Here is a 20507-nt window from a genome sequence, read left to right as displayed (position 1 = left end):
AGAGTAAGACCAATCAGAGAGGCCATTCAGAATCCACGCAGAGACAGCGGATCGAGTTGCCTGCACTGTTCGATTCTGCAATTCTGTAAAATGCGCTTCAAAGGTGCAGCTTTTCAACTGACTGACGTTGATTTCATTGCTGTTGCAGAAGAAGAAAAATAAAGGGCAGCCCATAGTTATTCCACCAAAAGATGTTGGGAAGGAAAAGGTTTTGCCCAGCGAAAATATCGAAGTGGAAAAATCAGGAAAATTATCTGACATCGCAGAAAGGAAAGCGAAAGCAGAGCGCGGAATTAAGCGCCCCATCAAGGTGAAAGCTCCAGGAAAGACAGAGTCCCCGCCTGAACCTGGGATGAAACGGACCAGTCAGTGCAAGACTCTGAATAACACTCGAGATATCCAGGAGCCCATTGTGTCACAACCTGTCTGTGTCAAGTCCAGCGAAGAAACTGATCCCGCTTGTTTTCAAAAACCTGCAGAGGGTCCAAAAAGCCCGGAGGATGAACTCATTGTAAGTGATTCTGATGGAGGATTATTGGATGCCACGGTTGAGGCTAAGGTGAAGAAGAACGGCCGTGGTCCCCAGGGAGATTGGCACATGGAAGACAAAAGTGAAATGAATGTGAGGCAAGCATCGACTGAGAAAGCCGAGGTACATTTTTCTAAATCATAGTCATACAGCACGAAACAGGCCCTTCAGCCAATCTCAGTCCATGCCAACCAAAATGCCGCATCTATAGTGCCCTCCATGATGTTTGGGACAAAGACCCACCATTTATTTATTTGCCTCTGTACTCCACAATTTGAGATTTGTAATAGGAACAATCGCATGTGGTTAAAGTGCACATTGTCAGATTTTAATAAAGGCAATTTTATACATTTTTGTTTCACCATGTAGAAATTACAGCAGTGTTTATACGTAAGCCCCCCCCCCCCCCAATTTCAGGGCACCAGAATGTTCAGGGCACAGCAATGTCATGTCAATGAAAGTAGTCATGTTTAGTATTTTGTTGCATATCCTTTGCATGCAATGACTGCTTGAAGTCTGTGATTCATGGACATCACCAGTTGCTGGGCGTCTTCTCTGGTGATGCTCTGCCAGACCTGTATTGCAGCCATCTTTAGTTTATGCTTGTTTTGGGGGCTAGTCCTCTTCAGTTTTCTCTTCAGCATGTAAACGGCATGTTCAATTGGGTTCAGATCGGGTGAGTGACTTGGCCACTCAAGAATTGACCATTTTATTAGCTTTGGAAAAACTCCTTTGTTGCTTTTGCAGTATGTTTGGGATCATTGTCTTGCTGTAGAATGAATCGCCGGCCAATGAGTTTTGAGGCATTTGTTTGAACTTGAGCAGATAGGGTGTGTCTATACTTTTCATAATTAATTATGCTACTACCATCAGCAATTCTATCATCAATGAAGATAAGTGAGTCAGTACTTTCAGCAAACATACACGCCCAGTCCATAACATCACCACCACCACTGTATTTCACAGATAAGATGGTATGCTTTGGATCTTGGGCTGTTCTTATTTCCCTCCTCCATACTTGGCTCTTGCCATCACTCTGATATAAGTTAATCTTCGTCTCATCTGTCCACAAGACCTTTTTCCAGAACTATGGTTGCTCTTTTAAGCACTTCTTGGCAAACTGTAACTGGGCCATCCTATTTTTACGGCTAACCAGTGGTTTGCATCTTGCAGTGTAGCCTCTATTTCTGTTCATGAGGTCTTCTGCAGACAGAGGTCATTGAGAAATCCACACCTGACTCCCGAAGAGTGTTTCTGATCTGTTGGACAGGTGTTTGAGGATTTTTCTTTATTATAGAGAGAATTCTTCTGTCATCAGCCAGGCCTGCTACCTTGGCTTGCCAGTCCCTTTGCGATTAGTAAGCTCACTAGTGCTCTCTTTCTTCTTAATGATGTTCCAAATAGTTGATATTGGTAAGCCGAAGGTTTGGCTGATGTCTCTAAAAGTTTAATTTGTGTTTCTCAGTCCCATAATGGCTTCTTTGACTTTCATTGGCACAACTTTGGTCCTCATGTTGATAGAAAATAGGTGCAGGAGGAGGCCATTCAGCCCTTCGAGTCAGCACCGCCATTCATTGTGATCATGGCTGATAAACAGCAATAAAAGTTTCCAAAGGTAATGGAAAGACTAGGTGCTGAGAGCTCTCTTATACCTGCATTAAGGAGGCAATTAAACACGCCTGAGCAATTATAAACACCTGTGAATCCATGTGTCCCAAACATTATGGTGCCCTGAAATGGGCGGGGGGGGGGGGGGATATGTATAAACACAGCTGTAATTTCTACATGGTGAAACCAAAATGTACAAAAATGGCCTTTATTAAAATCTGACAATGTGCACTGTAACCACATGTGATTTTTTTCTCTGTACAGAGGCAAATAAATGAATGATGGGTCTTTGTCCCAAACATTATTGAGGGCATTGTAAGTTTGTCCCATCTACCTGCATTTGGCCCATATCCCTCTAAACCTTAATCTATCCATGTATCTGTCTGAATGTCTTTTATATGTTGTTATTGGACCTGCCTTAACTATTTCCTCTGGCAGCACATTCCATATGTCCACCACTGTTTGTGTGGAAACAAAATTGCCCCTTTGGCTCCTGCCAACTCTTTCTCATCTCACCTTGAACTTGTGTCCGCTAGGCTAGATCATGATTTCCCTACCCTGGCAAAAAGATGATGTATTAGCACTTTCTGTTCCCTTCATGCTTTTATCCGCATCTATCAGATTGTCCCACATGCCTCCAGTTTGACCAATGGCCTTCCTCCACCAGACTGCTTCTTACCTTAAAGCCAATTCTATATCTTGTTAGCTACCTCTTCCTAGATCCCATGCGCTGTAACCTTCTAGAGCAGCTGACCATGCAGAACTTATCAAAGGCCTTTCTGGTCCATATAAACAATGTCAATGGCCTTGCCCTCCTCAACCTTCTTGATTTACTTCTTCAAAAAATTCAATCCTACACTTTGGCTGTGTTCGTCTCCTGTGTCAGGCCTGTTATGTTAGTGAATGGGGATCCCGTGGATTCTCCATGATACTAATGCTTGTATTCTCTTTCCAACAGCTGGAAGTAACTGAGAAGGAGAAACTGCTTCCTGAGAACCAAGATATGAATGCTGCACAGTCTTCAGATGTCAATGTTCCTATGGATCAGATAGTGAGTGAGACTGAACCGAACGCTCCGGAATCTATTGGAGGCTGGCTTGAGGTTGCAGATGTAACCGTGGAAGAAACTGTTACTCAAAGTTGTTTTGTAACTGAGAACTCTGACACATCTGCCGGGAACCAAATGGGGCCCACTAAACAACTGACTGGAGAGCAGCTCCCATCAGGAAGCTCTGATGAGGACACCACGGTGCCCTCTCCAGCATCTGTGGAAGAGACCAGCCAGGTGAAGGAAAACCATGCTGAGGAAAAGGTTGAAGGTAAGTAACTAATGTACCTTTTAAAATTAAATACTATTTGGAGGTGTGAGGTAAAGAAGCTACAAATAAAAAGCTTCCATCTGCTGGCTTCCTGCACTGCTTTGCATTTCTGCTAGGACTGGCCTTCATAGCAAGAACCTTTAAGTATTGAGACAAGGTGTCGGCTACAGTTATATTAGGCCTTCATAATACCCTGCAGGATAATGTCCCATTTTGGTCTCCTTGTCTAAGAAAGCATACTTTCTGCTGGGGGAAGTGCAGCAAAGGCACACCAATTTGATCCTAGAGAGGGCACGATTCTCAAACAAGGAGAAATGAGCTAGACTAATGTGAGTTTCACTGCTTTCCGTCCCTCTAAATGAAGAAATCTCGTCTCTCAGATTCAAATTTATGAGTGTCAGGGGTTATGGGGAGAAGGCAGGATAATGGGGTTGGGAGGGAGAGGTAGATCAGCCATGATTGAATGGCAGAGTAGACTTGATGGGCCGAAATGGCCTAATTCTATTCCTATCACTTATGATCTTAAATGTTGTCCATCTGATATGGACAAATGTTGTCCACTGATATGGACATCAAAATGGCAGATGGAGTTTAAACCGGGCACATGCAAGGTTTAGTTTAGAAATACAGCACGGAAACAGGCCCTTCGGCCTACCAAGTCTTCGGCCCATCAACAATCCCTGTACACTAAAACACTATCCTACACATACTCGGCACAATTTACAATTTTACCAAGCAAATTAACCTACAAACCTGTACATCTTCGGAGTGCGCGAGGAAACCAGAGAAAACCGTACGTATGCTTGCCTTTATCGGTCTGGGCATTGAGTATAACAGTCAGGAAGACATGTTGCAACCTTATAAAATTTTGGTCAGGTTGCATATGGAGTATTGCATGCATTTCTTGTCCTATTACAGGAAGGATGGGAAGGATTTGGAGAAGGTACAGAAGATGTTTTCCAGTAAACTGTCTGGATTAGAGGGTATTAGCTATAAGTGAGGTTGAGAAAACTTGGATTATTTTCTCTGGGACTTCAGAAGGCCTGATAGAAGTATATAAAATAATGCGAGACGTAGATAGGGTAGACGGTCAGAACTTTTTCCCCAGAAGGCAAGGCTTTAAGTTGAGAGGGGCGGTTAAAAGAAGATGTGCAAATCAGGTTTTCTGTTGCACAGTGCTGAGGTCTGGAACATGCTGCCAAGGATGCTGATGGAAGCAGTGTCATTTTGTATCGTATTTGGCACAGACATTGTGGACCAAAAGGCCTGTTCCTATGTTCTACATCATCCAGGGTTGTCTTACCTTGCCATATTTGTACATTCTCCTATTGAGCTCCATGCAGCTGAGCCTTAAATGATTCCCACATATCAGATGTGCACTTGGCTAAGTACAGCTGCTCCCAGTTTATTCTCCCAAGCTTGATAATGTTATAATTTCCCCCCTCCAATTGAGAATTTCCTTTCCCCAATGGTCCAAACTTGTCCTTATTCATAACCATCTTTACAACTTAGGAAAGAACTGCAGATGCTGGTTTAAATCAAAGGTAGACTCTAAATGCTGGAGTAATTCAGCGGGACAGGCAGCATCTCAGAGTAGGAATAGGAATGGGTGACATTTTGGATCAAACCCTTTTCTTCAGACTGAGACATGTTTGACAACTTAGGAGTTGTTGTCAAACATGGAGAGATTACTGGGTCAGTATTCTAGAGTTTAAAAGAATGAGCCTGATCTCACTGAAAAGTACACATTTCTTTGTGCTTTGTGGGGATTGATGCTTCCACTGGTCAAAGAAATAATGGTCAGCCTCAAAATCAGGCATTCAGGACAGATGAAAAGTAACACTTTCACCCAGAGGTCATAGAGTGATACAGTGTGGAAACAGGCACTTCGGCCCAAATTGCCCAAACCGGCCAACAATGTCACAGCTAAACTGGTCCCACTTGCCTGCGCTTGGTCCACATCCCTCCAAACCTGTCCTATCCATGTACTTGTCTTAACTGTTTCTTAAATGATGGGATAATCACAGCCTCAACTACCTCCTCTGGCAGCTTGTTCCATACACCTCCCACCCTTTGTGTGAAAAAGTGACCCCTCGGATTCCTATTAAATCTTTTCCCCTTCACCTTGAACCTATGTCCTCTGGTCATCGATTCCCCTACTGTGGGCAAGAGACTCGATGCATCTCCCCGAACTATTCCTCTCATGATTTTGTACGAATCTTGGAATTCTCCACCAACGAGAAATGTGGAATTTCAGTTACTGAGTATTTTCAAGGCAGAGATCAATAGATTGTTATCAATAGAGATAACGGGTTTGTGCAAGAAAATAGAGCTGCTAGAGTTTGTTCATGGTCTTATTGAAAGAAAACGCAAGCACAAGAGGGCGAATGATTCTGCTGCTTGTTTTCTGCTTACAAATGGTAAATCGCAAGTACATTGTATAGAAGAAGCAGTCGTGGTAAAAGGTGAACAGGAGAGCTATGTCAGTAGACTTTCTCATCTGCAGTGATCACTACTGGGAATAAACTCTGCTGCAATCCAATAAAGGTGGAAGCTCTGTCGTTATTAATGGAACAGTGGATATTTCAGTAGGGAGTTGAAAATCAAGTTTTTCTGAATGGTCTTTCTGCTTAGAATTCCATAGTCATCATGAGAATCTGTATGTGTCCAATATGTAATTGAGAGATGTGTTACTGAGCACAAACCTCTACGATGTGTAGTACGTACTGTACACATTTGTGCACAAGGTCCAAAATTGTAAGAATGCTTTGTTTTATCCCGCAGTACCAGATGGTTACATGAATCTGAAATTAGTAAAGTATGACTCGTATGAGAAAGGCACAGATACCATGGTGGTACACGTGTATGTGAAGGAGATCTGCAAATCCACATCCAAGGTGCTGTTTCGGGAGCAAGACTTTACTCTCATTTTCCAGACCAGGTGAGGTCCAGTCTAGTCATCTGTAGATTTCGCAGAGAGGAAACACTATTTCACTTTATCTGCTTACTCAGTTCAATTTGGTTTACAAGGTACATACAATTTCTGTGGGGTATATACTTAAAAAATGTCACTTTTTCATTGCATTCTCCGACCCACTACAGTGGAATTGAGTTTAATCTAGTTATGTAGTCACTGAGCTATGCAGAATTGAAACGGGTCCTTTGGCCAAACTTCTCCATGCCGACCATTTTGCTTAACCAAGCTAGTCTCGCCTGCCTGCGCCTGACCCACATCTCTCTAAACCTTTTAAAGTCTTTTAAATTTAACACTCACAACAAGCCAAAGAAATTTCCTCGACTACAGTATAATAACCGGGAAAAAATGAATATTAAAATTTTGGAAAGGCCCTATAACCCCCACAATTAAAATGTGGATTGTGGAAATGTCGGAGATCCTACATCTAGAAAGAATTAGACTTGTCTTAATGGACAAACAAGAACTTTTTATTAAAATATGGGCTCCATTCATTAATTATCTGAAGGGATAGACTGGCCCAGCATGAAAATCCAACTGAAACTTGAACTCGGGAGTAGATGAAAAGTTATACTTTATAATCTACGAATCTACCTTCAATGACATATTATAAGTAATCCATTCCACCTTTTTGTTTTTTTGATATTTGTAACTCTTTTTTCTCTCTTTCTCTCTTTTTCTATCTATATATTAAAAAAAAATAGAAGCAGAATTAATCGACAATTGAAAATGTTGATAATGTATGACTGATGTATATGAAAAGTTTTTTTTTACTATAATATGTAACTATACTTTACTAGACCAAGTGCAGACCCGTTGGGTCTGTTCCCCCAACGTGCAGTTGTGTGGGGGGGGGAGGCACGCAGCGTCACACACACTAACCATCTCCCCCCCGCACTAATGCTAATTACCCCCTTGATACTATATTAACATTATTAATTTGCTCCTTTTACCCCATAACCACCCTATCTACTCATGCATTGCCCCCAACTTGCAGTCACATCTAGAGAGGGGCGGGGGGGTGGGCGGGGGTAGAGGGTGAGGGCAGAGAGAGAAGTGGGAGAGACAGAGACACAGAGAGAGGGGCAAGAGGGATAGGGGGGTGGAGAGGAGGATAAGAGGGAGGGTGGGTGAGGGGGGAAAGGTGGGGGAGGAGGGGAGGAGGGGGAGAGAGAGGGGTGCTGAGAGGGGGGTGAGGTGGGGAGCAGGGAGGGAGAGAGGGGGTGGAGGGAAGAGGGTAGGGGGTGTGGAGGGGAGGGGGTTAGGGGATGGAGGGTGGGGGAGGGGGGGGGGAGAAAGGGGAGAGGAGGGGGGGAGAAAGGGGGAGAGGAGGGGGGAGAGGAGGAGGGGAGGGAGAGGTGAGGAGAGGGGGGGGGGGGGGGTGAGGAGAGGGGGGGGGGGAGAGGAGAGGGGGGTGAGGAGGAGAGGGGGGGGGGAAGAGGAGAGAGGAAATGGGGGGGGGGGGGGGGGGGGAGGAAAGGGGGGGAGAACCTAAAAAACATTTTAGAACCAAAAAATACACTTTTTGCAAACATTTTAGAACCAATAAAATGGTTCTAACTTCTAACACTTTTTGCAAACATTTTAGAACCAATAGACGCATTCTGCAAGCGTTTTAGAACCACTAAGGACACTTACATTTGAGTAGACGTATTCAGTGTTATTCACAGCTCAGAGAAACATGACCCTCTGCCTTCCTCCAGCTAGCAGACACTGATTGAGGCACACCTCTTCCTGGTTTTATAGTCCCTCCCCTCTGCCGCCAGCAGGGGCAGCAAAGAGAATGGGGAATTTTGTAAAATCTTTAATATCTCTGTCATATTTCATCGACGGGAAAAATCCTCGGCACACATACGGCGGAGGGGGGCTCTGAGCGAGGTGGCCAAAAATGACGGCCGTAGGTGGCGGCGTTCTCTCCGAAATCGCAGCACAGATGGCCAAAGCCGGTCAGGAACAGACTTTTTGTAATATATAGATAATATGTTTACTTCTAATAAAAAAAATTAAAACATGTTTTTTGTTTTTGTTATAGTACCTACCCAACTACATCCTCGGGAAGCTTGTTGTATAAGGGGGTGGGGGGGGGGGGGGGAAGGAGAGACTGTGGCTATTTCTTAATCCTTTCACCACATGATTTTATATGCCAAGGTCACCCCTCAGCATCAGTGTTGAAAAAAACCACCCAGCCGATGCAGCATCTCCTTACAACTCAAAGCCTTCCAGGGCTGGTTACATTGCCCAATTATTTGTTGTTGTTGCATCCTTTCTAGTTTAATGATGACATTCCTATGACGGGGTAACCAGAACTCCACATGTGGATTTACCAAGGTCTCACAGCTGTAATGTGACTTCCCAACTCCCAAACTATACCCTGACTGATAAAGGCAAGTGTGCGAACACTGCATTCATCGCCCTGTTCACCTGTGTTGTCACCTTCATGCAACAATGCACTCCTTGATTTCTCTATTCAACAGCACACCCAGGGCCTTGTCATTTACTGTGCAAATCCTAACCTAGTTTGTCCTACCAAAATGTACCTGCTTATATATACTGAATTCTTATTTATACCTTGGAGGAGTACTGTACATTAACGCTTCGTTCAGTAGAATGTCTAGCCTCTTCATTTGAGCTAGTATTGCTGCAGTGTATAGTGCAGTGCAGTGACTGCATAATAAACAGACTATTTTCTACATGAATGTTCTGATTATATTTTAAAGCCACGAGCCCTTTCTGCGCATGCACCCTGATTGTGGACCAAACACCATCTTCAAATGGCAGGTTAAAGTCCGGTAAGACCAGTAGTGTTATAGATATTTGGCATGAACTTCATATTGGTCACGAGAGCTTCGAGGGGTATATGTTATTTGGCGGGTCATAGCAGAGCTCCTGTTTAAAAAAAAAAAACTTAATATGGTTTAAGAAGGAATTACAGATGCTGGAAAATCAAAGGCAGACAAAAATGCTGGAGAAACTCAGCGGGTGACACAGCATCTATGGAAATGGGCAACGTTTCGGGTCGAAACCATTCTTCAAACTTAATATGGTTGTTTGTTTAAAAAATGTAAAATGTTCTTGAGCATGCCAAGTGATATTTGATCACTTGATCGTTTGGGGAGCGGTCTTGGTTTATTTCAGTTGAATTACGCATCATAGTCTCCAAGATCAGCTCTCACGAGTCTTGGGTATGAGGAGCTTCTTGTGTGTAACATGTGTGTAATGATGAGCTGATGGGTCCAACAGTGACCTGTTTGCACTTTACTGAGTGGGTTTGTCATTGAGGATAATACCATAATTAGCAGATTGGTTAGATGATAATAGGAATAAACAGGCAGTTTTCAGGCTTGTTAACCAGTGATTAGAGGAAACCAGAAATCAATGTCAGATCAAGCTTTTTGCTGCCTATTTTAACTACATGGGCGCAGGCACCAAGTGTTTGTATTGGTTCCCAATGCAAGGTAGGTGAAACAGCAGTGCACTGAAGACGACACAGTATCTTTGATGGAATAAAGAGGTTGTTAGACAAAGCAAAACCATAATGTGGGGGAATTGTAGGGTTATCCATTTCGGCAGAAAAAAAACAAAATTGGAATATTAGTTTCTTGAATAAAGTTAAATGGAAAGATTTGGACATATTCTGCAACCAATGTAGTGTTACCATATGTTGATTGTTAGGGAGGGTAGAATACAAAAATAGGAAAGGCTTGTGACAAATATATAATGCTATGGCGAGATCATACCTGGTGTTGTACAGTTTACAGAAGGAAACACTTGCATTGGAAACCGTTATAGTGAAGATTCTTTCATGGAATATCTGTCTCGTATGCAATACAAGGTTTCTTCTAAACTTGGAAATCAGATTATCTTCGGCTACCTCTCCAAGGTGGAAAAACCCAGTATATAAGAGACTTGAGGAACTGCAGATGCCATCTTACAAAAAAATACAAAGTGCTGCAGTAACTTAACGGGTCAGGCAGCATTTGTGGGGTGTTATTTGTGGATAGGCGGTGTTTTTGGGTTGAGACCCTTCTTCAGACTCGTTATATAAGATAACGATATAGGAGCAGCAACTGAACTGAAGGAGAGAGGATAGAGACTGAGGGGAGGGGATGTGAATGTTGTCGAGAGACATTGTTCACCAGACATGGAGTTTATTGCATTGAAATGTCGACCATTCTATCTGCCGCGGGAGTTCACAGCTGTCGTTATTCTGGCTGTTTATATTCCACCAAGTGCCAACGTCAAGCTAGCACTGAACGCCCTGCTAGCATCAATCAACAAACTACAGACTGCGCACCCTGATGGGATTTTCATCGTGGCTGGAGACTTCAACCAAGCTAATCTAAAAACTGTCCTCCCTAAATTCCACCAGCATGTCACGTGTCCGACGAGAGGTCAAAATACACGGGATCACGTGTACAGCAACATTAGGGATGGGTACAAAGCCTCCTCTCTCCCTCACCTCGGCCAGTCTGACCATCTATCACTCTTTCTCACCCCGGCATACAGACCTCTCATTATGAGAACCAAGCCCAGTGTGAGAAACATAAAGACTTGGCCCGAGGGCGCTGCCGCCCAACTTCAGGATTGTTTTGAGCGCACCGAGTGGGACCTGTTTGCAATCCAGGACATACAAGAATACACATCCACAGTCATGTTCCATATACAGAACTGCATCAACAACGTCACTGTCGACAGGGAGGTCAGGTGCTATCCAAACAACAAACCATGGATGACCAGGGATGTCAGGAAACTGCTGAGGGAACGCAACTCAGCCTTTAGATCTGGCAGTGATGAATTGTACAGCACTGCCAGATCTAAACTAAAGAGAGCCATTAAAGAGGCAAAGACAGCCTATGGAAGAAGGTTAGAGGTTTATTTTAACGAGAGGGACCCTCGGAGTGTCTGGCAGGGCATTCAGCAACTCACAAACTACAAGTGCAAGGGGGGGGCCGATCATCAGCAGCAGTAACAACTCGCTAGCTGAGGAGCTCAACCACTTTTTCGCCCGTTTTGAGCTGAATGAGGCGGAGCCTGCACCTGCAGCCGCACCCAGCACTGCCGACCTGGCACTCACTGTGCCACTCACTGTGAGTACGGAGGACGTCAGAAGAACACTCCGCAGGGTCAACCCCAGGAAGGCTGCTGGCCCAGATGGCATCCCAGGGAGAGTATTGCGGGACTGTGCAGACCAGTTAGCGGAGGTTTTTAGCGACATCTTTAACCTCTCTCTGTCAGCGTGCACTGTCCCTAAATGCTTTAAGACTGCTACCATCGTGCCTGTACCCAAAAAAACATCCATTACCAGCTTTAATGACTATAGACCTGTTGCTCTCACTTCAACGGTGATGAAGTGTTTTGAACGGCTGGTTCTGGCCCACATTAAGTCCTCACTCCCATCTACCCTGGATGAGCATCAGTTTGCATATAGAGCTAATAGGTCAACGGAAGATGCCATCAACATAGCTCTACATTCTGCACTGACACATCTGGAGCGTCCTGGCTCATATGTGAGGATGTTATTTGTAGATTTTAGTTCTGCATTTAATACCATCATCCCCAGCAGAATGGTGGACAAACTGTCTGATCTGGGTGTTAATGCAAACACATGCGAATGGATTAAGGACTTTTTAACAGACCGCCCACAGACTGTCAGGATGGGGTCCAATTACTCCCCAGTCCGGACGCTCAACTCAGCTCAACAAGGTTGTGTGCCGAGTCCCATCTTGTATAAAATATACACTTATGACTGTATACCAACACACAGTACAAACAGGATAATCAAGTTTGCGGACGACATGACTGTGGTGGGACTGATAAACAACAACGACAAGTCTGCCTACAGGGATGAAGTCCAAAAACTGACTGTCTGGTGTACCAAAAACAACCTGGTACTCAACCCATCAAAGACAAAAGAACTGGTCGTTGACTTCAGGAGGAAGAGGAGAGAGGAACCTGCTCCCTTATACATCAAAGGAGACATGGTGGAGAGAGTCACTGGCTTTAAGTTCCTGGGAATGAACATCTCCCAGGACCTCAAACGGCAATGAACACCGTCACTCTCGTGAAGAAGTCACATCAGCGGCTGTATTTCCTGAGGTCTCTGCGGAGAGCAAACGTCTCACAGCTGCTGCTGCTGTCCTTCTACCGATGCGCCGTGGAAAGTATCCTATGGAATCCTGGTGTGGTTTGCTAGCTGCACTGTGGCTGAGAGGAGGGCACTGCAGGGAATTATAAAAACTGCACAGAGCATGACAAACGCTCAACTGCCCTCCTTGGATGATATATACAGGGCCCGATGCTTGCGCCAGGCCACAAATATCAAGCAGGACACATCCCACCCTGCCAACCACCTTTTCACTCTGCTACCCTCTGGGAGGCGATTCAGGTCTCTGAAGGCTCGCACCGGTAGACTAAGAAATAGTTTCTACCCATGTGCGATAAAAGAGCTTAATTCCAACAGAGAACACGGGGGAAGCAAAATGTAATTCCAAGAAATGCCGCCAAATTCATTTAAATTCTTTTTAAATACTTATTTATTATTATACTAGTAGGTGTACATATGTGTCAATGGTTGTCGTGTTGGTTTTTATTTATTTATTTTTTAACCGGAGGAGATGTAATGGAATTTCGTTGCACAGTATTGTGCAATGACAATAAACTTATTCATGCATTCATTCATACGATAAAAGGTCATCTAATGATTTACTTTTAATCTCTCTCCCTCTAGGAATCTTATTAACCCAGAACAATGTCACTATACCTTCACGGCCTTACGCATTGACATCTGTTTGAAGAAGAGACAGAATCAACGATGGGGAGGGCTGGAAGCCCTGGCAGCACAAGGTCTGAAGAGTGATATCTGACCGCTTCTAAATACTGGCAGTGGAAGCTGGGCTAGGCAGTAGCTAGCAAGAGAAGGGGCGTGTTGTGATGAAGGGAATACAACCCACCACCTCTCCAGATGCTGACTGAACTGCTGTGTGTTTTACTCTGATTTTATCCCAGTGTTACACACGGCTGCTATGACATGCCAATTATTATTAATGCAGTTCAGTAAGTGCTCCCTGTGCATTTTTGCTTTGTAAAGATAGGGACCGTGCAAGGCTGTTGCTTCAGTGAAGTGTTAATCTGATTGCACAAGGCTTTCATAGAAAGCTACTTGCAACTGGGGAAGCAGTCATAGAGTGATATAGTGTTGAAATAGGCACTTCGGCTCAACGTCCACATCGGCCAACAGTGTCCCAGCTACACTAGTCCCACTTGCCAGCGTTTGGTCCATATCACTCCAAACCTACCCTATCCATGTACCTGTCTAACTGTCTGTTAAACAAAGGGATAGTCCCAGCCTCCGCTACCTCCTCTGGCAGCTTGTTCCATACACCCACCTTTTTAACTTTTTGTGTGAAAAAGTTACCTCTCGGATTCCTATTAAATCTTTCCCCCTTCACCTTGAACCAATGTCCTCTGGTCCTCGATTCCCCTGGTTCACTTGGTTGCTGAATTTAAATCATCAGAATGTTGTTTGAAGAAGTTTTAGTTTTAGTGATACAGAGTGGAAGCAGGCCCTTCAGTCCACTGAATACGAGCTGACCAGCGATCAATCGTACACTAGTTCTATCCTACACACTAGGGGAAATTTACAGAAGCCAATTAATCCTGCGTGTCTTTAGAATGTGAGAGGAAACCGGAACTCCCGGAGAAAACCCACAAGGTCACAGGGAGAACGTACAAACTCTACAGACAGCACCTGTAGTCAGGATTGAACCCGGGTCTCTGTTGCTGAAATGCAGCAACTCTACCACTGCACCACTGTGTTGCCCCATAGAAGAGTCTATGACTGATTGTACAGCACTTGATCACAGAATTTGATACAGGACAGGTGCAGGGCATGTTTCCCTCGATATAACACAGATCGGCAAGTTAATGAAGTGGCTATAGTATAGAAGTACACAGTTGTGTCCAGTCTAACAGTGTAACATTGAAGTGCACTACTATTGGGTACAGGTCTGGGTCTGCTCTACTATGGGGTACACTGGGGCATGGTGAAGATTCTCTCAAATCTGCGTCTCAAAACCTAACGTGGGTTTGTCGGGTATTGTGTTTAGGAAGTCTGTTTCTGTATAACACTGGGCTATTATCAGGATGCAGTTCTCGTGTTATATGATAGAACGATCATATATAGATAGGGTATATTAGGCCCTTAATAGCAGGTTGTATTTTTATTTCAGTCACTGCTGTTCAGCATTGCTGGGGGCAAGCATTACTCGGATGGGTCCAGTCCCAGTTCTACAGCTCAAAGAATACCCATTGCTCAGTTAATAGTACTTCAGTTGACGTGACTCTGCTTTGGAACAAGGGCTGGAATGTGCACTGTACTTAAATAGAACTTCCAAATTTAGTATCTCCATTTGAATCCGCTCCTTGTGCTGATGAAACAGCAGACTCCGTGTGGGGGGAAGACTTTTATAACCGAGGTCAGATAGCTGCTACTTAAGTCTCCAAAGCACAATATCAGAGTGTAAATAAATGTCAGTGGGCCTTTTCACATCCAGTCTCCCACATGCCGGGAGTAACATTTTGTGTCTACGATGCTGGCCTCTCCTGACTTGTTCGCCAGTGGCTGTACCCTTTACCTTACTTATTCCTGGTTATCTGTCATAGAGCTGTACATCATGGAAACAAGACCTTCAGCCCAACTTGTCCATGCTGTCCAAGTTGGCACATTGGGCTAGTCTCATTTGCCTGTATTTATCCCACGACCCTCTGAATCCTACATATCCATATCTGTCCAAATGTCTTCTGAAAGTTGTAATTGTATCCTCTTTTATAAATTTCTCTGTCAGCTATGGACTGCCTTCAGTGAAAAAAATGCTCCTGACGTTCCTGTTAAATCTCTCGTTTCAAGCCTGTGCCATTTAGCATTTGTTAAAACAATGCAGATGGAGTATTATTTTGAACCCAAAGCCAAATCAGTCTTGTCCAGGGAATGTTTGATTGGACTTTATAGAGGGAGTTTTACTGATCCTGATCCAACTCTTGTGGGAAATGAGAGGAGTTACAGCTTTATTTGTTGTTTTTAAAATATGCTTCAGTCTGTTTGTGTCTTTGCTTGACCTTCTAAACACAAGCCATGTGCTCCCCTGTTTAAGGTGCAGTGGGTGGTGCCAAAGTAGCTGTGCCCGCAGGCCCGCCATCACTAGATAAATCCCAGCCTGGGAGCAGTCAACATGCTCTTCCTCCCAAGGAAGAGCCACGCTCAAACGAGAAAGAGAAGGTGTGCTCTGAGGAGGTCAGCCTCGAGTCGGTGGCAATCGGGCCCATGCACGAGAACGTCCAGATTAAGCAGGACCCGCTGGTCACCGCGGTAAGTCGTGCACCTGTGGTAAGCTTGTTTCTCCTTCCCTTAGTTATAAATGTTTAACGTCTCCTGGGACGTGAACTTCGCAGACAACGCCCGTGCTAATTGCCCACCGCCTGGTTGCTTTGCGGTGAGTTGCTCTCGGCTTGAACGGCGGACAGTGCAACCGAGTGATCCGGACTTGTGTTCCAACCCCAGCCCAACTGTTTCCATCCTGGAAAATGGTTACTTGGTTCAGGGATTACCAAGGAATATCTGATCACGCTGTTAACAAAGCGACCTGTTTGAGGATCTATGCTATTTGGAGGATACGAGTATGTTGATGCATGGTGATTGATCAGACTGGCTGAGGGTTGCGCAAGTATATATGGTCCCTTCCTGTGTGTAAGTGCTGTGTGTAGAGCCAGGAGACAGGGTTCTCATGCAGAGGAAGATGCTACTGACATTAGTTGACCTGTAGATACTTTGTCCATCTCTTTTCTTTTTAAACAAGTGCACTACTTTAGCAACTGTCAAGTTCACCAGCACAATTTCAATAGCCAAAGAGGATTGGGAAATAATATTTGGAGCCTACATTATAGCTTACCTTATTTCAAGAGACGGAGATACATTGTATGAATGCCTGTAGATTTATCTACTTTTAAGCTTAGTTTGGAGATGATGTGGCAGCAGGCCCTTTGGCCCAGCGAGTCTGTGCCGACCAGCGATCTCTGCACACTAACTCTATCTCACAGCAGGGACAATTTACATTTTTAACAAAGTCAAGTAACCTCCAAACCTGCACGTCTTTGGAGTGTGGGAGGAAACTGGAGCAACCGGAGAAAACCCATGCAGGTCACGGAGAGAATGTGCAAACTGTACAGACAGCACCCGTAGTCAGAATTGAACCCAGGTCTCTGGCGCTGTAAGGCAGCAATTCTACTACTGCACCACTGAGCTGTGCTAGATGCTAAACTCTTGCTATGTCCTTTTCCTCTTTCTATTTCTAGTGCAGCATATTGTTTCTCCATGATACTGGTTCACTCTCTCTCCAGAGGCTCTCTCCATACGGCTTCCTCTTTATTCTTGTGAAAAATACCTATTGTTTTGTTTTCATTTTGCCTGCCAGTGTTTTATTCATTAACTTTTTTTGTATACTAATTTCCATTTATATTCCTCCTCTGGAGTTTCTATTGTATTTGGGCTTTCTGTGATGTTGACCCGCTATTTGTCAGAACCTTTTTTGTTGCCCTACGCAGTGTAATATTTTACAACGATGTCCAGGTCTCATAAAGTGAACTACAAAGAATGCTAACCATCATGCACGCCCTCTTCAGCCAGTATTAAACTTTATTCCATTTTCTGCCTTGGTGCTAGTTCAAGTTGCTCTCTGTACAACCACACTATATGAGCAACATCCTTTCAGTTATCTATCTCTGTAAGGAATGTCCAAATCCACCAAGTAATGACATAGCTTCTGTTGACAGTAATGATTCCTGTATTCATGGCCAATTATAGTTAACAGCCACTCATGTAGTCGCTACTGGTATGTAGTTGCTTATTATTGAATAGCACAAAAGAAACTGCATGTTAGAATTCACTACCAATTGAAATTGACTTAAACACTAAATGTAAACATAAATTTTACAACAGCACAATTCTGTTAATAACTCCCATGCATACCAAATTCCAGATTGTACTGTGTAAAAAAATATTGACAATTGGGAGGGAGGGGAACAATTTTATGAGTAAAAATGATCCAATAAAGACAAGAGGGTCACTAATAAATGGGGCTCTGTGTGAATTTAAGCACGAGTGCAGAGCCAATGTGGAACTGTGGTGTGCAGTTGACAGGAATAACACATTTACGGATAAGCTAGATAAATGGATTACAAGGGAAAAGGTAGATCTATATCATAGACGCAAGGAACTGCAGGTGCTGATTTACATAAAAAGACACAAAGTGCTGGAGTAACAGCAGGCCAGGCGGCATCTCTAGAGATCATGGATAGGCAACGTTTCCGGTCGTGACCCTCAGAAGAAAGGTCCCTACCAAAAAGTCCCTATCCAAGTTCTCTAGCGATGCTGCCTGACCTACTGAGTTACTCCAGCATTTGGTGTATTTTTAGAGAGATATATATATATATCTTGGTAGGATGGAATGAAATTCACATGAAGGAACATAAATGCTAGTATGGACCATGTGGGTTGAGTGGCCTGCTTCTGCCACACAAGAATGTTTGGAGGTGCACCTTGAAGTTTAACATGTGTGTTTTTGAAGCCCAAGCCTACCTGCATGGTGCCTCCAATGACACATAGTGTTGCTGCTGCTGATCATACAGTGGAGGAGGAGGAAGAGGAAGAGAAGAAAGTCTGTCTGCCCGGCTTCACTGGATTGGTCAACTTGGGCAACACTTGCTTCATGAACAGTGTCATCCAGTCGCTGTCCAACACGCGGGAGCTCCGAGACTACTTCCATGGTGAGTGCAGTGTGAAAGGCCCAAAGCTGCTTCGGTGAGAAACCTCAGCAGTCAAATTGCTGCTGAGGATGGCACTCTCTCCAAACCAGAACCTTGAACCCGAACCCGAGCAAGAGAGAGCCATCCTGGTGCTACAAGGAGGGTGAATGGTGATCAGCAGTGTCGCAGTGGACCAAACTATCAGATGCTAACTCATCAAACATTAATCCAAGCCTGTGCACATAGATCTAAATATCTCACAGCTACTAACTAATACGAGGGCTGTGGAGTTATCCCTGAACCAACATCAACCAGGTTATGTGATCATTGTAATATTAGTTTGTGGGCGACTCCTGAATGCAATGACCTTCCAAGTTGCTGTGCCTTTTATTCCGGGGACATCGGGGATGAAGGCGTGACCTTATTGCCGTTCATGAAATCATGAGGGGCAAAGACCAAGTGAATGGCCACTGTCTTTTCCTCGGGGTGGGAAGTGTAAAATTTGAGAGCATGGGTTGAAGGTGAGAGGGGAACGTTGTGCAAGGGACCCAGGGGGTGGTGTTTTTCCCCTCACAAGGTGATGAATGTATGGAACAAGCTGCCAGAGGAAGTAGTAGAAGCAGGTACAATAGAAGTAATAGAAGCAGACGTTTAGAAAATGATGTACATGGATGGATAAGGAATGTTTGAAGGGCCAGGCACAGGCAAGCGGGACTGGGTTAGGCAAATTGGGCCAGAGGGACTGTTTCCATGCTGGATTGCTCTTTGACTCTCTGATTGCTGTTAGTAGTGACCATGCTTCAGAACTTTATAGCGTACAGAGTGCTTTGTATGTTCAGAGATATGATGGGCACTATATAAATGCTAAAATTCTTCTCTCAATCAACCCGAGCACAATATTTAACTGGACAATTATCGATGCCATTTAGGGGAAATTGATGTCTGGATAGCGCCTGCTTTTAGACAATAGGTGCAGGAGTAGGCCATTCGGCCCTTCGAGACAGCACCTTCATTCAATGTGATCATGGCTGATCGTCCACAATCAGTACCCCGTTCCTGCCTTCTCCCCATATCCCCTGAATCTGCTATCTTTAAGAGCCCTATCTAGCTCTCTCTTGAAAGTATCCTACAATTGGATACTTTAATCTTGAAAGTAACCGAAAGTAATCTACAATTGGCTCATTGGGAAATACTTTGCCAGGTTTTTGCAAATTGTCGAGTTTAAGTTTTGATTTATTTAATGCCAGCGTTTGAAGAAAAAATTAAGATAGAGTTGTGACTGGGTGTGCTTCTGTGTTTGACCAGATCAATCCTTTGAGTCAGAAATAAATTACAACAACCCTCTGGGGACAGGCGGGCGCCTGGCCATTGGTTTTGCAGTGCTGCTGAGGGCTCTGTGGAAAGGAACGCACCATGCCTACCAACCGTCTAAGTTAAAGGTGAGTGATCCCTCCTTGGCAGAACCGCGCACCCTGGTGTCAGCACAACCTGTTAAGCTGAGCATCGTTGGAGCCTTATGGGAACAGGAGGAAGAGAATGAGGCGGTTTAGTCCCTTGGGCACGGTCGGCTGAAGGAGGAATTAGATATTTAAAGTGGGAGGATTAAATATGTGTGGAGCTTGCTTAACGGAAAAAAATGTGTGGGCAGGCACCATTCTACTAAAGAATAATAATTACAGGTTATACAGTGAGTGGGAATTTGCTTTGCGAGAAATTTGAGTGGGGCAGAGATTACATTACACGTACCTGTTCCAGGCCCTATCCCTGAACTCTACCTCCATTACATTGATGACTGCATCGGTGCTACCTCCTGCACCCTTGCAGAACTCATGGACTTCATCAGCTTTACCACCAATTTTCATCCTGCGCACAAATTTACTTGTACCCTCTGCGACACCTCCCTCGCCTTTCTTGATCTCACGGTCTCCATCACAGGAAATAGACTATTGACTGACGTCTATTATAAACCCACTGACTCTCACAACTAGTTCGACTACACTTCTTCCCACCCTGCTTCCTGCAAAGACTCCATCCCCTACTCCCAATTCCTCTGTCTACGCCGCATCTACGCCCAAGTTGAGGTGTTCCATACTAGAACATCCAAGATGTCCTCATTCTTTAGGGAACAGGAGTTCCCCTCTCCCATCAAAGATGAGGCCCTCACTCGTATCTCCTCGGTACCCCGCAGCTCTGCCCTTGCTCTCCCTCCCCCTATTTGGAACACAGCCATAGTTCCCCTAGTCCTTACCTTCCACCCCATCAGCCATCGCATACACCACAT

General features: G+C 44.4%; 1 protein-coding gene across 5 annotated transcripts in view; it reads left to right on the top strand.

The window, feature by feature from the left end:
- The window catches only part of usp19 (ubiquitin specific peptidase 19), a 98696-nt gene that overhangs the window by 24723 nt on the left and 53466 nt on the right, over positions 1–20507 (top strand). For 4 of the 5 annotated variants that reach the window (XM_055647912.1, XM_055647910.1, XM_055647908.1 and 1 more), the window contains exons 5-12: positions 149–652; positions 3096–3456; positions 6241–6397; positions 9148–9219; positions 13158–13273; positions 15580–15794; positions 18049–18247; positions 19532–19665. In XM_055647912.1, coding sequence (XP_055503887.1) covers positions 149–652; positions 3096–3456; positions 6241–6397; positions 9148–9219; positions 13158–13273; positions 15580–15794; positions 18049–18247; positions 19532–19665 — 1758 coding nt within the window. The remainder of the gene's footprint in view (positions 1–148; positions 653–3095; positions 3457–6240; positions 6398–9147; positions 9220–13157; positions 13274–15579; positions 15795–18048; positions 18248–19531; positions 19666–20507) is intronic. The other variant, XM_055647911.1, reaches the window with a different exon arrangement.

Source organism: Leucoraja erinacea, chromosome 16 (assembly GCF_028641065.1).
Source record: "Leucoraja erinacea ecotype New England chromosome 16, Leri_hhj_1, whole genome shotgun sequence".
Taxonomy (NCBI): domain Eukaryota; kingdom Metazoa; phylum Chordata; class Chondrichthyes; order Rajiformes; family Rajidae; genus Leucoraja; species Leucoraja erinaceus.
Note: the sequence above shows the minus strand (reverse complement) of the source record. Positions and strands in the feature narration are given on the sequence as shown.